General features: G+C 51.0%; 1 protein-coding gene across 1 annotated transcript; it reads right to left on the bottom strand.

Moving 5' to 3' along the window:
- Window positions 1-457: 457 nt before the first annotated feature.
- CTSB (cathepsin B) lies at window positions 458-12,507 on the bottom strand. Its single transcript, XM_061461047.1, has 10 exons — window positions 12,462-12,507; window positions 6,768-6,919; window positions 6,175-6,260; window positions 5,682-5,796; window positions 5,316-5,434; window positions 4,441-4,526; window positions 3,580-3,726; window positions 2,778-2,894; window positions 1,883-2,011; window positions 458-1,791 (listed from the first exon to the last, which is right to left on the bottom strand). Exons 2-10 carry the CDS (start codon window positions 6,891-6,893, stop codon window positions 1,694-1,696), a joined length of 1,023 nt encoding a protein of 340 aa, XP_061317031.1. The 5' UTR covers window positions 6,894-6,919; window positions 12,462-12,507; the 3' UTR covers window positions 458-1,693.
- Window positions 12,508-16,991: the final 4,484 nt, after the last annotated feature.

Here is a 16,991-nt window from a genome sequence, read left to right as displayed (position 1 = left end):
GAAGCTGCTCTAAGATTTTGCTACTTAGGGCATCACAGTAAAGCTTTATTTGCCAGACCCAAAGGAGTAATTTTAACCAGAGTGGAAGACAGCTAAAGGTCAGTAAAGTGACTTTTACTGGACCTTGCAGTGCCCACAGCAGGAGTGGCACAGCCTGGGCTGCAGGCCTGCTCCGCAGTGCCTTGGTGTGTCCTCACAGCCCCTGTACCAGTGTGCAGAGATGCTGGGGGCAGAAGCACTTCGCCCACCACCAAGAGCAGATGATACCCAAGGGCTGTTCAGGAGTCAGCACAAGCCCCAGGCACTAGCTGCAGCTGTACTGTCACCAGCATGGCCAGAAGACAGGGCTGACACTGACCTCACTTGAATGAAGACAACATCGCTTCTACAGTGCACAGGAGTATAGTCTGAGGTGGTTTAAGGTCAAGCAGAAGCAACCAAGAGCCATGAGACAAGACACTGGAGAAATCATTTATTGGCACAGTTGTTCCAATCACATACACCACAGCTCTGTCTCACTGGTGAGTCAGCAGAGGCAAGGGGCTATTTTACAGTGCAAGGGAGAGCCTGCTTCATGTGTTCAGACATGTAGCCTCAGCAATATACTTTGTGCTTTAAAATGAAAAGAAATTCTCTTTCACTGTATTAGTGTCAGCAAATCACAATTCTTCCTACACAGCTATTACACCTCCCCCAGTAATAAAAATAAGGATTTTTTTCTTCTTCCTTAATGCCTGTGGCTCAAAAAGGAAAGAAAAAAGCTTCCACTGTGTGCAAGTTAGCAAGAATCCTCCAAGCATCTGCATGAGCTCCCTGCAGCAGACCTGAGGAACATCCCTCATCCCTGCTCAGCATTCATCACAGGCCATCCCAAAGCAACACATCAGGGTTGGATGCAGCACCTTACCGAGGCATGACCCTGCTGTACACATCAAGCTGCAAGGAAGTGGTTTGCTCCTTCCATCGTGCTCCTAGATGCTTGCAGGATATTAGGTCAAGGGCTCATGGAGCTCCAGCCAGGCCCTTCCTTAGGACCAATAACCCCAGACTACAGCAGAAAAAGCAGATAAACAGCTGAGGAACAAGTGGTTTAAAAAGCAGCCGAGTGGATGGAGCAAGCAATGCACAAAGGACTTATTGCAGGCAGGAAGGGGCCTTAACACAGCTCCGTCCAGAGCCAGCCCCATATCAAGTTCATCAGTACATCATCATTAATAGCTCTAAGTTTCACCAGTTCAAGGCACACGCTAACATACCCTGCTTATTTTGGGCACCAAGAGTCAGAACAACTCAGCCAGGGGGGGTACAAATCACCCCTGGCTGTGGCTTCCCAGCAGGGTCCATTTCCACCACCCCACCAAGTCCCTAGTCCCAGCACAAAGCTACTGCTTCCTACCTTCCCAGCTACAGATATGGCTGGAAGGGGTCCAGGCTAACCAAATATCATGGCACAAGAGGCCAACAAGCCCTTCAGCAGTCCTTTGAGCAGGGAATGTCCCATAGCTGCAGCCCAGCAGGAGCAGAGGGGTGGTGGAGAGCAGTTCCACCTCCAGCTCCACCATACAGTTAAAAAAAAAAAAAAGATAAAAAGCTTTAATAAAGTAACCTCAACTATAGTCTCTTAGAAGGGGGGGCTCTGCACCCAAACCACTATCAGTTAAAAGCATCAGGGACCCAGGGTTGTTTGATCAGGTTACATCCTCTTCCAGTACTGCTCTGTCCTGGGGACGCCGGCCACAATCTCGGACTCGATGCCGCAGTGGTCCTCTCCTCGGAGGATCTTGAAGAAGCCTGAAAGCAACCAACAGCCCAAGTCAACATCTCCATTGGACCACAAAGAACAGGGAAGGGGTTCCCCCGGGCAGCATCCAGGGTGCCTCACCGTTATCGCCCCAGTCGGTGTTCCAGGAGTTAGCAGCCAGCCAGTAAGGAGTGCCGTTATCCACACCCCAGCCCAGGAGCCGGATGGCGTGGCCTCCAACCTGCTCACCAGACACGTGCTGGTAGACCCCTGCAAGGAAACACACCAACACCTCAATGGGCACTGTGCTGCTGCACCTCAGAGTGCCCACAGTTTGTGAGATGTTGGACAGCAAACCCCACAGACCGGCCAAGAAAGCGGGATTGGTTAAACCATGGCATCACAGAATGGTTTGGGCTGGAAGGGACCTTAGAGACCATCCACAGCCAGGCATGCATCCCATTAGATCGGATTGCTCCAAGTCCCATTCAGCCTGGCCTTGAACACTACCCGGGATGGGGCAGCCACAGCTCCTCTGGGCAACCTGTGCCAGGGCCTCAGCACCCTCACAGGGAACAACTTCTGCCTAAGATCTCAATTTCTCCTCTGCCAAGTTAAAGCAAACCTGGAGCTTAGTGTAGAGTCTGAAGGAAGGACTGATGCTCAGCATCAGCTCAGCACAGGACACCCAGAGCCAAGGGGCAAGGGGCCCAAAGGCAGCACATCCCAAGCAGTTCATAACAGGGAACTGGAGTCCACATCAAGAGAGCCATCTGTCAGGATTTTACCCTAAAACCCTGTTGTTCCAAACCCTAGTGCAATTCTGGGGGGTCCCCACTGGGGCTTCCTCCCTGAGCCAGTTATTCCCCTTGCTATAAACCAATGGATAAGGGAGATGGTATCTTGTTTCCACATTCTTGTAACACCAGATACTCTACTATAAGCTTGAGATCTCCTCTCAGAAGTGAGTAGAGGGATGGACCCTATAGATGTAGTAGGGAACAGGGCTCCCTACAGCCCCAGTGCTGATGCTCACCAGACTTGTACATCAGGAAGTCTTCATAGACAATAAAGGCTCCTTCCACTGGGCCATTCTTGTAGATTTCAGCCATTATTTCCTTCTCACTGCGAGGGACGCCATAGGAGGTGATGCCTAGGGAGGAAGAAAGTCCCACCATTAGTATGGCATTGTCAGGCTGCAGAGATCTTGGCATGGCTGAACAGAGACTGCTCAGCATGGCCCTGCAAGAGCTCTTCTCCACTTAAAGGCTGAATTCAAACCCAACTGCTCCAGAGGCACTAACACAGCCACGGAGTGGCTAACGCAGGAACAGTGCACTCCAACCATCCCTCTTCCAGAGGGAATGATTTAACCTGAGTCCTGTTCTTGACCTGAAGACCTGTTTCAGACAGCTTCAGTGGGAAGTTTTCTCCTTGTACTTCCCCATTTCCAAAACAACCCAAATTACTCAAAGCCAAGACAAATCCCAAAGAAGCAACCAGATTATGTATAGGGTTACATAACCAGATTACATGTATAGGATTTGCTACCACCACAGAGTAAGGAGGTGGCTTTGATACCAGAGTCCCACCATGATCTTCAACCCAGGCACGTGCACCACAAGGACACAAACCAGTTCCCCTGTCTCAGTTGCGCCTCAGCAAATACAAACTGTGCATCTGCCAGGCTTATGTTTGCTGCAGGACTGCCCATCACTGAGGGCACAGAGAATAACCACCATAAACCAGCTTAGGAAGAGGTCCAACCCTGCCAGCCCCATTGAGAACAGCTCTGGAGCTGCTATTCATCGAGCAGTGCTGGAGGCCACCCCCCTTACCGTAGTGCTTGTCCTCCTTGTACGAGGGTGAGTATCCAGGCTCGCAGTGCCGGCTGCACCTTGGGGTTTCTCCTCCCTCCCCGGTACAGGGTGGCCGGGAGCCATTGACATGGTGCTCACAGGGTGGGATGGAGTAGGGACGGCAGCCTGTGGAGGAGAGAGAGCAATGAATTGGCTGTCCCTGAGCACCCCTGTCCAAAAGCCATGCTGGAGAAGGCACCGGATTACCCATGAAAAGATAGGACCTTTCTGACCCAGAAATCCCACAGATATCATTGGCGTGTGAGCAAGAGTAGGTCTGCCACTGCCAGACAGGCAACCCCTGCCTTAGCAATGGGTTTCCCTCTGGACCTGCTTCCCAGCACCTCCCCCCTTGACAATGCAATGGAAAAGATGGGAACATGAACCAACTCATGGCTATAGGGTCATAGAATCACAGACTGATTTGGGTTGGAAAGGACCTTAAGATACACTTCCAACCCCCTGCCATAAGCAGAAACACCTTTCACGAGAGCAGATTGCTCCAAGCCCCATCCAGCCTGGCCTTGAACATTGTCAGGGGTGGCAGCAGAAGCCTTGCAGGGTTGTTAAGTCCGGCTACTGTGCTCCTTTCCCGGATGCCCCTCCTGCCACTAGGTGCTGCTCATAAACCCTTGTCCCAGGGGTGACCAGAAGGAGCCATAGATGGAGAAAGGAGCAGCCATCTGGGATAACGGAGGTATTTGAGCCCAGACCTGAAGAAGGGAGCATCCACAACAACAGAGACCAGAAGAGAGGCACTGTGAAGGACATGAACCTGTAACAGAACACCAAGCAGAGGTGCTCCTCTTTGCTGTCACAAGGGTATCTGCCAGGACTTACCCACATGAGAATTGTAGAGACCTCCAGACACCAGGCCCCTTTCTGTCCAGTACCTCCACGCGCCAGCAGGGTAACCACCATTGCACCTGGAGAAAGAGCAGTAGTTCCAGCTCCAGCCTGCTCAGAGACATCCCCTTTGGGGTAAATTGAGCCACTGATTTTGAGGTGGAAAATTGAGGCGGCTGAAGGGAAGCTTTCAGCACGTTGAGTCCCTGCCTTCCCCAGAGTTTCCAGGCTTCAACACACCAAAGCGTTAGGACAAGGAGCAGCTAAGAGCACCCATGCCTCCAAACCCCAAAGCAGTGTGCCCCCTTAGCACATCCTTGGATCAGCCATTGCTGCCAGGAGCAAGCAGAGGCTACACAGTTTGGAGACCCAACTCCCCACTCTGCTCTCTACAACTGCAAAAGGCTTGTGCCTGAACACCAAGACTTGGGGCTATTAAAAGATCCTTCATTTGGATTAGGCAGCTGACAACTCTGTATAGGAAAGCACTGTTATGTGCTTGCCCTCCCACCACCAGCCATCATTATGCACTGCTGCTGGGGGGAAGGATATGCACCAGACAGACTTTCAGTCCATGCAATCACCTTTATGTTCTGACCTAACTCCAGTATCTACAGCATAAACTATTAGTGAGGCTGCCTGCTCATCGGGAGACCAGGAATCACAGGATAGTTTGGGTTGGAAGGGACCTTAAAGTTCATCCAGTTCCAAACCCCTGCCACAGGCAGGGACAGCTTTCACTAGACCAGGTTGCTCCAAGCCCCATCCAGCCTGTCAGGAAGACAGGGCTGAAATGATCAGCATCTCCAGGTTGTGCCCCTGCTCCTTCCACCCACCTTTTCAGTGCACAAGAACCAAGAGCAGCTCACCCCATGCCACACTCGAAGCCGCAGCACGACAGCAAGTCCTCCGCCGAGACCTCCACGCTCACCTTGGCGTTCGTGTGAACACAGATCCTGTCTGAAATCGCTTCTACAGCGCCAAAAGCCTGTGGGCAGCCCCCAGAAACCCAAGGGAAGACCATTAGAGCTGGACGTGGGAATGAAACCAGGCAGCCTTCTGGGAATGAGTGCAGCAAGCACAAGCCTGGCTAGCATAAGCCCATCGAGAAGCTCAAATACTGCAGGATGCCCCCAGCATCTCCCCATTTATGCAGTTTGGTAGCAAACTGAATGGCATCCTTTTTGTCCAGCAAACTCTATACCAATGTGACTTCAAACTGCCCATGCACTTACCCAGCAAGAGCCACAAGACCCCTGGTCTCTTATTTCACTGATGGTAGGGCAGTTAGGCCACTGTGTCCGTGAGTCAAAGGTATCAGGCAGCTCCATGTCTGCAGCAAAATCCACCCTGGAAGTGAGAAGAGACAAGCGCTGTTACAGGAACACCAGTGGAACAGGACCGGTTGCACAGGACTCCCCAGCCTCCTCGAAGGTGACCTGGAGGACAAGGGCTCTTGTTTGCTTAGTGAAGGAGCATAGATACTTCTGAAGTCCTCAGACCAGGTCAGCATCTCCTCCAGTATTTTAAGTTTCAAGGAGTATGATTGGTCAAGTATCTAACAGAACAGAGGATGGATGTTCCCATCCCCTTCCACATGCTGCTGTGTTTAATTCCATGCATGATGCCCACTAAGCTGCACCCAGGAGACCCTTGCGCATCCCAGATGCACCAGGAGCATCCACACCAGCTTTTACATGATGCTCATCTTCCTCTCCCAGTACTCACCTCTCAGGGAGCTTGGGCCCACCCAGGAAGGTGCCACAAAGCTTCTTCACATAGCTCATGTCAGTGTTGTGGAAGTTGTGCCCTGCCTGGAAGAGACAAAGAAATGGGACACAACTCCTCACAGCCACCAGTGCTGGGACCAGCCTGGTGCTCAGGGTCTCCCTCAGACCCAATCAGTCTGACACTTGCTGAACAGCCCAGAAGCTAAGAGCCAGGCTATCTCCAGACACAGAACACAGCCCCTTCCCTGATCAGTGCATCATGACCAGCAAGCTAAGGTCCAGCCCTGGCCTTCAGCCACTGCAACCTGGGTTTGGCCAGGTCACCAGTACTTGCTGCTTGTTTCCAGCCTTCCTCCTCTTATCATTGCTCCTACTCTACAGATCCATCAGTGCTCTGCTCCACAGAGGAGAAGACCCACAGTTACTGTCACCATGGGAATCCCTGACAGCATCAACTCACTAGAGAAGGCAACTGGGACCAAGCTGCTATGAAGCAACCATCACGATGAGACTCCCAAAGCTCAGCTGTCGGGTCCCACAAAGGGACTGCTGAGCAATGCATCCAAAAGTACTCACCAAGCCAGTACTCACCTTCCAGGTGGTGTTGAGCTTGTTTATGTGGTTGACCAAGTCGCTGGAGAGAGGCAGGTAGTGAGGAATGCTGCGAGCATTGGTGAAGGCGACCAGGACACACAGGATGGACACGGACAGCCACATCTTGGCTACAGACTGAGACACTCCACCTGCAGCCAGATTTGGACATCACTGGAAACCTTCCCAAGGTGGGCTCGGACCCAAGGCTTGGCAGAAGCACCATCGCAGCACCACGTGGCAGGATAAAACACGTGGCTGCATAAAGTCCCTCCCGATCCCGGTTTACCCCAAAGGTCAGGAGAGACGCAGGAGCAGAGTAATCACCCCCCTCCTGCAGCTCATAAGAAATCAGGCAAGGCAACCCTGTTTGTTGACCACTGCAGGATTAGGAGCAGCAGGAAAATATCTTTTGAAGCAGACCCAAGGGATTTGGAGGGTATTACAGGCTGTGTTTACTTCCACAAAAATGGAGAATAAGGACTAGAAGGAATAAGTGATACCCCACCCCCACAAACTGCAGCCTCAGGGATTTGCTAGCCCCTGCCCTAGTGCCTGCCCTTCTTTCCTTTGAGGATATCACTCCAAATCACATTTTTGGACTCTATGGCCTCACACTGGCCAGCCCATTGCCCTGGGGACCCTGATGGGGGTTACAGCCCTGGGGTAGTGACCACCTGCCCATGTCCGCAAGCAACAGAGCTGCCTGTGCTCCCCTCCCACTGGGTTTTTTTGTAAGGGAGGCTGTGAAGCTGCTTCCCTTGGCAAAAGGCACCAGGAAAGTCTCTGATTTGGGGAACAGAGATGCAGGGGAAATCCAGGAGCACAGCAGCAGTGGAACACAACCTCCCACTCCGAACCACAGGGACCACCCAGTACAAAGATGCTCCAGGGTCTGGTGGATTCTCTGCTCTCCTGCCTCCTTTAACCTAACTCACATTAAATTGTGCAACTCCAATTTAACCCCCTATTGAGAGATATCAGTTATTCAGCTGAAGTAAGCAGGGTTCACACAGGAGCTTCTCCCTTACAGCCCCAACACCAGCAACCACCACTCATTCCACATCCCCACCTGACTTGGACACACACTCTGGCCATGAGCTGCTGAATCCCTGCAAACACACCAGGGCACCCTGCTCCAGAACCTCGCAGCTCCCCTTCCACCAACCCCACATCCACCCCAATGAGCTCCAACCCAATGCCTCTGACCCTCCACAGTAGCCTGAGCAGCAGGGATATTTAAGCTTTAATTCCTACTCATCTCAGGGAGCTCAACATGTGATCACCTTTACAGGCCTGGGTTTAAGCCCTCCTGGGCAAATACACCGGAGCAGCCGGACATGCAGCTCTTGGCAGTAGCACTCCAGTCCTGTGGCCACAGAGCTGGCAGGGATGGGGAGATGCACAAGTATTTTCTATGCAGGCTGCCACCACCTACTCACAGCCAAGTTTAGCCTTCCCAGAGAAGAGAACCCAGCAGGAGTGCCCTACTTTCTGCCAGCGACAAGCCCAGGCGACTGCAGCTAACTGTATAAAGGGGCTTGCTTTCTCTCCCCCTCCCTCCTCCTTCCACCATTTGTTGGGTTTTATCCCCACTCTGTGCTTCCAGCAGGATGCTCAGCCCAAATGCTGGCTGAGTTTCAGCAGCACATGGGTTCTCCTGCCCCTCAATCTCACCTCTTGGAAGGGGTTTCTATTTCCTTGCTAAGAGGTTTCTCACACACAAGGGTCTCGCTGGTGTCCTCACCATGCTTATGCAGGAGGAAAGAGGTTACGGTCAGAGAAACAAATATATATTCATCCCTAAGGCTACTGTGGGGTTTGCCTTGTGGCCTTCAACATGGCCATGGGAAGCCCACAGGTGAGCAACCTCATCTGAAGCACCTTTTCTAATGGAAAATCCTTGGAAACAAAACAAAAACCCAGCACAAACCCAAAACAAATCAAACCCAAAACCCGCTGCACTTCCTGCAGTCAACTCTATACTGTCTGTAGCACAGAAGGGAAGTGTTTTCGAAGCCAGAAGCCACCTAATACACTTGTGTTTTCAATAGGGTGCTTGTAAATTTCCTGGCATGCTCAAACCCGCCCTGCAAAGCCTCCCACATCAATACAGCTCCTGATGGGTGCACAAGGGATATCTCACATCCTCAGGTTACTGGGCCACACAGCCACAGACTTGGAGCTCCAGACACCCGAAACTGGACTGAAAGTGATACCAGAGCAGCTTCTCCTTGGACAGCTATTGCCTTCCAGGCTCTGCTGCACTGCAGCCGCCCCACGGCATGGCCGGTGGCCAGCGCACCCAGCAGCAGCACGGTGACACAGCCCAGTGCAACCTGAATAGCTGGGAGCCACTCGGTTGTTTCAGCAAACAAGGCTCTTGCCAAACCTCCTGCTGGCATGAAGCCTCCCTATGGGCCATGAGAGAGCTGAGCCTGGAGAAGAGAAGGCTCCTTAAGGGGAGACCTTAGAGCAGCTTCCAGTGCATAAAGAGCTGACAAGAAAGCTGGAGAGGGGCTTTTGGCAAGGGCCTGTAGGGACAGGACAAGGGGGAATGGCTTTAACCTGACAGAGGGGAGGTTGACATGAGATCTTAGGCAGAAGTTGCTCCCTGTGAGGGTGGTGAGTCCCTGGCACAGGGTGCCCAGAGAAGCTGTGGCTGCCCCATCCCTGGCAGTGTTCAAGGCCAGGGTGGACACAGGGGCTTGGAGCAACCTGGTCTGGTGGAAGGTGTCCCTGCCCATGGCAGGGGTTGGAACTGGATGAGCTTTAAGGTCCCTTCCAACCCAAACCATTCCATGAACCCATGAAGTCTCCTATGGCTGTGAGGCCTCGGAGGGAGCTGACACAGCTGGATGGCACGGAATATCCCAAGCTCTGCTTGGAGAGCGAAAGGGAAATCCTCGATCTCGTGATTCTTTCTCCCCGCCCCCCGCTTTAGAAGCGCCCTGTGTACAGCAGAGCTATAAATACGGAGCACACAGGCACGGGACCCGCAGGACGAGCTTCCTCCAGCCGCAAGTCACCAGCCCCGGCAGCAACACAGCAAGGAGAGCTGCTGCCCGCCCCACCAACCACCCCTTCCCGCAGATACGAGCGGTGACACACTTCCCGCGGCAGCGTTACTGCCTGGGTACTTCCCTTGCCGCCGCTATCTCCTCCACACACACCTCCCTCCCCACAGATGTTTCAGATATCAACACGAGAGCAGCGCCAAAACCAGGCTCGCAAAAAGAAATTTGCTCTTAAGCCTGAGCACTGAACAGGCCAGGGGAGCTTCTCCAGCAACCTCCTTCCCTTTGCACCCCCCAGTCTCTTGCAGGTGCCTTGCAGCGTAAGGATAACCCTGTTCAAGCTGTCTCCACAGGTCACATTCCACCATAGCTTGAAAACAGAAGCAAAGCTTGGCTGTTGGATGTCTTAAGACACAGCAGGTTCGCCCCAAACTCTCCAGGTGGGAGGAGGATGTTTGAGGCTTGCCAACAGCCTCCCCAGGCTCCCCCATCTCCTCTGGGGTTGCAGACCTTGGAGCCGAGAACAAAACCTCTGCTTTGGGACCCAAAATACCTGGGATTTGGGACTCAAATTGCCTTCAGTTTCTTGAAAGATGCAGCAGGAAATAACTGCTGGAAGCTCTGCCCACCAGCACACCACACCCTGATCAGCGCCCTTGCACTTCAGACACTGCTTAAAAAGGGGAGATTTGGGCCACCTGAGAGCAGCCCTTGAGACACCCCTGTGCGAGCCACTGAGGAGGAAGCACAGAGGCTGAAGGCTTTCCAGCATAAGCTGGTCGGGGTGGCTGCAGTGTGTGAGGGAGAGGAGCCTGAGAAGCGAGATGCTGCAGCTGGTGCTGCATCACAGCCCTGCTATGCTACTTGCAACTGCAAATAGACAGGGCACAGGGAAGGAGCTGACATCACCCACGTGTCCTCTCCATCCATCCTGAGCAGCAGATCTCAGAGCTGGAGACTGCTCCCACCTGCTTTCCCAGGGATAGAGATCCAGCTGTATGGACCATGTTATCAGTAGGGTACCACAGCCTCCGCCTAGCAGCCAGGGGAGATGAGCAGTGCCTGCTATAAGAAATCCCTCTGCAGTTTATTGCTGCAGATTCCCACCACAAAGGTTGCAGGATATCACCCAGAACTCCAAACCCCCAAGTCCCATTTAACTGAGCATAGTCAAGAAATAAACAACCACCCAAAAAACCCAAACCAGGCTATTGAAAGCCCAGCTCACCTGATTCTGTTCAGGCAGGTCAGGCCAAGAGATAACAGCCCTGAAGCACTTCTCAGCTCCTCCACTGTCTGGGCTAAACCCCTCCAGGCACAGACAGAGGCATCCACATACCCTTTTGTAAGGGTCAGGGGAAGATAAGAGCTGTCCCATGACCACAGTTACAACACCCCCACCCCTCCAAGGTGAAGGTGCTCAGCAAAACCCAAGTCATGTGTCCTCCTCACCCAGGCTGAGCTTTGTCCTTTGTTCTAGCTGCCCACGATTGTGCATGACCCTAAGCCACAATAAAGCAAGTATATAAACAGTGCAGTCCAGCTTAGCTTGCTCAGTCTGGGAGCACCAAACTCATGGCCTGGTGACTACATTACAGTTATTACTGAATTATCGAAGCTTGAATATTTTTCTTAAAAATAATTAAATAAAAAAGCATGAGGAACTCTTCCCCACACCCAATCCTCTCTTCCCCACACCCATTCCTTCCCAGGAAAGCTAAATCTTTACCAGAAGTCTGATATCTGGCAAAATAAATACATCTTGAGACAACCTGCAGTGCTTGCCTCTACAGCTTCCATTCACACACAGTGCAAGATTCCTCTCCGGTGGAGCTGCACTGATTTTTTTTCCCCTCTTCTCACAGACCACTCCACAAACCAGAGTCTTGCACAAGCCCCCAGCAGACACCCTGCTCTACTGAAATTCCTTGCCCTCTTCTGTAACCTTCAACTTTGCAACCTCTAGGTAAACGGGTGAAAGGAAGCGATCTTTGCTGCATCACGCCCGCAGCGCAGACCCGCTGGTGCGGTATATGGGTGACAGCTATATACGGATGGCAGCCAGGCTGCGTGCCAGGCAGATCAAGGCAGCTTTTACTCGGCGCCATCTCCAAGCCATGGTCCTGATGCCAGACCCCAGCTCGGCCGCGCATCACGGGATCTTCCCACAAGCACTGCAGCTGATGCCAAACCGACCTCCTTCAGCAGACAAGCAGAGCTGGTTTGTTTTCCTTCCCATCTGCATTATATAAACACGGCTTCCTCTCTCCTTCCGTGGGAGGTAGGGAGGGAAGGTATAGTTGCCTTTGAGACGCACTGCGGGTTAATAGCACTTTCCCTGCAACAAACCTCACCTCTGAGCCGCAGAGCATCCTTCCTGCATCCACCACCGCCCAGAATACCCCCAAACGCAGCTGGAAGACACCGCTGCTGCTCAATGAGTGTTCCGCAGCACCCGGCGGGCCCAGGGCTGGGTCCCCCGCTGCTCCCCGCGGCGGCAGCGCAAGGGGTGCCCCATCCCAACGCACCCACCCGTGTCCCCCTGCCCCAGCCGTGCCACGCAGCACCCATCACCATCCCATCCCATCACCTCACCTGCCCTGCCTCTGCCCCGCTGCTGTGCCCTCACCGCACCGCGTCCCTTACGTCCGTCGCGGCCCGCCCCCTTCGCACTCACCGCTCCGCAGCTCCCGACCGACCCCGCACTCCCGGCGGCCGCGGAAGGGGCAGTTTACAGCGGCTGAGTCACCCCTGCCCGGCCCGCCCCCGGCGTGACGACATCCGGCCCAGGGCCCGCCCCGCTTGCGGGTAGCGCGCTGAGATTGAGTCGTGCTGTGCTTAGTTTGTATAGAGCCATAGAGTGGTTTGGGTTGGAAGGGACCTTAAAGCTCATCCAGTCCCAGTCAGCTACCACAGGCAGGGACACCTTCCACTAGACCAGGTTGCTCCAAGCCCCATCCACGCTGGCCCTGAACATTGCCAGAGGTGGGGCAGCCGCAGCTTCTCTGGGCAACCTGTGCCAGGGCCTCACCACACTCACAGGGAAGAGCTTCCTAAGATCTCATCTCAGTCTCCCCTCTGTCACTTTAAAGCCATTCCCTCTTGTCCTGTCTCTACAGGCCCTTGTCGAAAGCCACTTTCTTGTCAGCCCTTTAAGCACTGGAAGCTGCTCTGTTCCCTGCCCATCCTCTCTCCAGCCTGCCAGCGTCCTTTTAATTTTTTTCCCTGGAAGTCCAGCAGTTTTTTTTCTGTGTTACTGTACTGTTACTGTGCTGACTTAATTTTTTCCCCTAATTTTGACTGATATTCAGAAGTATGAACAGTGCAGAAAAGTCAATTTCAGAGCTAGTTTCAAGCCCTGCTCTAAACCAGCGTGATGCTAAAGCTTTTCTTCATTGAGAAAGACAATATATATTTTTTTATTTATTTTCTCACTCCTCTCTGGAAAAAGGTGGGGATAAAATACACACATACGCATACATACATGCATGCATGCTTGCATACATACATACATACACACACACACATATAACGTATTCCCCATCACCCTCAGAAATGGACAGAACATTTAGCCTAGAACAAAATAATAACTAATCAGCAACCAAAAGTCTACTGACACCCAGCAGCTGGTGTAGAAAATCAAAGCTTGGCAATGGGAATCACCTGGGAATTATTCTGGATAAAGAAAAGGTGAACCCTGAGGCCCCCTTAGGAGCAGAGGGTGGCAGGGATGGTCTGTGGTGCTGCAGAGATGGGGCAGAAGGGACCAGACTGATGCAATGCTACTGACTGGCTTCTCTAGACTTTCAGGAAGCTTTAGAAGTCTTACAGGAGCTTAGGCTTCATGGCAGGATGCAAGCAGATGCCAAACAGGATGGAACAGAAGCAGATGATTAATGCTCATTTCTTACCAGCTTTGCCTGCAGTGACTGGGCAAGGCTGCTCCAAACTCTTTGGCCATCTGAGAGCATTTCTGCAAGGTAACAAATGCATCCCTTGGCATCTGGTCAGATCCCTCTCTCTGTTAGGTCTTCATGAGCATTGTGTATATATTTTTACATAAGTTTTAGTATTTGCATTCAACTTTTTGGAACCTTTGTTATATATTTTCTCTAGAAAATGAGAGAATATATATATTTTTTTTTCCCACGCTGCCATTTATAGCCAATCATTTCTTTGGTCACATTCACATTTTAAATACTGTTGTGTTTTTTTTTTTTGTTTGTTTAGAAGGCTTCCTAGTGAAGCGATGAAAAAAAAACCCAGTAAAATAATACACTTGACTGTATGCCCCAGTGTTTATGCAGCAGAATTGGAGATGTTTCTGTGCTTATTTATGCTTTGATGCACTGTGTGGAAAGGCCTTTGGACCACTGATTGCTTTTACATATAATTTTTAACCAGCAGAGAGCAAAGCACTTCACTATGTTTTTATTTATGCTTTGGCTATTAAAATAATAATAACAATAAAAGTGAATAAATCACTTGTAACCTGCCTAACCTCCCTCTGACTCACACAGGACTCCTTCACTCTGCTCAGTGCTCTGATTCTGCAGTTTTCCGTGCTCCCTCTGAGGTTTTGTTGACATAGAACACATGGAAATGAACCTGATTTGTGTCCTGCCCTTCGTACAGTTGGGCTCAGCAGTTTTGGGGGCTGACATGGCATGTGATCCCAAGGAGCTGGAGTCAGGACATCACTACTGCTTATTTTTCCCGGTAACTTGCAGCAGTTATCTCTTTATTCCCAATACCTCCGTATTTCCAGACAGTTTTTGGCTAGAAGTTGCACATTAGCAATTTAAAACTTGTGTTATCCTATAAACACCTTTTAGTTTGTCTTGTCATGGGACATCATGGAGCCCATCCTTCAGGCTGTGCCATTGTCCAGGATGGGAGCAGCTGCCCATTTTTCCATGGATACTTAGCAGCTTTTTCAAGGACTGGAAGTACGAGCTAAAGCTTTGCACAGACTACTGGCCTTTCTGCCCTCTTTGGAGAAGTGTCAAAGTTGCCATCCCTTTTTCACTTGATTTGGGCTGAAAACATGCCAGTTGTTGAGCTTAGTTGGTTTTATATATGAAGCTGAATGCAACCAGGAGAATTTCCCCATTAGAGATGCTCTCCAGGGAGCTTGTAAATCCCTTGTGTGTCCAAACCAGGCCATGAAGCAACCCCCCTTATTTGCTTTTATGAGATTTTTTTTAGTGTGTCAGAGAAATAAATGATGTTTGCTCAGGCTATGGTTAGCTTCAGCCTTCAGAGCAAAATCTACTGCTACAGGAATGAGATAAGGAAAACAGACAGGAGGTCTTGGGCAACCTTCTCTTATCGCTTGCTAAATCACTGCTGACTAACTTATGGTGTCCCTGCTCCAACATTAAGCAGCAAATAGTTCCTAATGAAGCTGCTGGAGGACCAACACCTCAACCTTGAAGAAAGAAAGGTTTCTATACTATTCATTCCCCCCCCCCCCCCCCCCCCCCCGAAAGAGCCCTAAATAATGCAGGTATATTTTTTTTTTTCTAGCTGCATGGTTTAAAATCATTATTGCTTATGACATGGGTATGAAATACAGATTTACTTAATAAAGCAAATAGTTTGGCTTGGCTTAGGATAGGAGAGAAGCATGCTTCTTCCTAAATCCAAAGCTTGCCACTGTCCAGTTGGGATGCCAGACCTTCTTCTAAGCATATCTGTCAACGATTTTTCCTAATACACCCTTATCAGCCACTTTTAAACACTAAAAACTTTGATACCAAAACAGCTCTACAATATTTGCTGTTGGAGATCTTCTGTTCTGGACTCACCTCCCTCTTTGAGCATCACAATTCATCTCAAAAGTCACCTCTGCCATTCTCAGTGCCAGTTTTTCCTCTTCCCACCTGTCTTGTGATGGTGCATTGAACCACCTCATCTGCAAAATGTTGCAGGTGACCCAACATGAGGCATTTGGGGAATAAATGAAATAAATGGAATTAATAGAATCAATGAAACAAACCTGCATTTTTGGCCCAACAGACACTACTTTTAAGGGTGTGTATCAGCATTTATCGCTTTAAATTGAGAATTAGCTGGCCTAGATTGGTCTCTCTTGTCGTTTTAGACAACATATATGTGTTTTTAATCTGAAAAACAGAAAACCAGTGTCTCAGTGATTTTAGTAGGTGCATTGGAGGTACCTCATTGATTTGAACGTGAGTTGTACCTGCATCCCTAACAGTGTCTTATTGCTTCTGTAGATTTTGCCCCTGACTTGCACTCACAGCAGCAGCCTGTCTGCCACGACTCATTAGTTAGGTTTTGGTGGGGATAATAATGGTTATTACAGCTGGATGAGCTGCCAAGATAAATAACCTGCCCTGGGCACCTGGTAAGTAGGATTTTATAAAGCCATAACCCTGCCTAATAAATCCTTTCTGGAAGGTTTGGACACCGATGTAATTCTTGTTTCTCCATGGGAGCTGGGATATACTGAGTTTAAATCCTTGCTCTCTAGCTTTCAACATCTGCCAGAGCTACTGCTGGAGCACATGGCTTTAAGAACCCACTGAAACATGCCTTGGACTGGCTGTTGGCTAATTCTAGGGAATTTGGGCTTGTCCAGTGTCAGTGGGGGTTGTTGACCAGATTCTTCTGCCCAGACAGGAAATGAGCTTTGCTGCCTGCATTGAGCAAGAGATTGTCTCCTGTCTGCTGGCCAGGCAAGGGGGCTGCATGCTGCTGTTGTGAGTGGGAGATGAGTAAAGCACCACAATGCCACAGGGATAGTCCCCCAGCCCCAGAGAAGAGGTGGGAAGGGTTGTTCTGAGGGCAGAGCCTGGCTTTGCAGCTCTGCTCTTTCCGCCTTTGCAGGTCTGGTCTGTATCTAACCCAAAAACAGCTGAGCAGGAGGCAGCAGAAGAGCTAAATCCATCACGGAGCTTGGATTTCCATCCATGCAGCAAGGCAGGTAGAAACTGAGGGACTCTCGGTGTCCTGCAACCCTTGTGCACCCCTTTTGCCTTATGCTGCTGATGCTCCCTTGCTGATGCTGAAGGTCCCTTTTAGATCCTGCAGCATCCTCCTCCCTTGCATCTCCCTGCAAATCCCTGCGAACAGGGAACTCTGGCTCCTGCAAGGCTCCACAAACAGGGAACTCCGGTTGTGCAACCCCAGGGCACGCAGTGACTCAGCTGAGCTTGCTCACGAGGAATTGATTGCCTTG

This window comes from Pezoporus flaviventris, unplaced genomic scaffold (genome assembly GCF_033815535.1).
Source record: "Pezoporus flaviventris isolate CSIRO_AGI_PZ_B2104156 unplaced genomic scaffold, CSIRO_AGI_Pfla_v1 ptg000031l, whole genome shotgun sequence".
NCBI classification, from domain to species: domain Eukaryota; kingdom Metazoa; phylum Chordata; class Aves; order Psittaciformes; family Psittacidae; genus Pezoporus; species Pezoporus flaviventris.
The sequence above is the reverse complement of the archived record's forward strand: the minus strand, read 5'-3'. Positions and strand labels throughout refer to the sequence as shown.

Coding starts and splice junctions, on each gene's coding strand:
- CTSB (XM_061461047.1), bottom strand. CDS start 6,893: ATGTGGCTGTCCGTGTCCATCCTGTGTGTCCTGGTCGCCTTCACCAAT. Junction 3,727..4,440: donor TCTCTACAATTCTCATGTGG/GTAAGTCCTGGC, acceptor TCTCCTCCACAG/GCTGCCGTCCCTACTCCATC. Junction 2,895..3,579: donor CAAGGAGGACAAGCACTACG/GTAAGGGGGGTG, acceptor CTTCCTCCCTAG/GCATCACCTCCTATGGCGTC.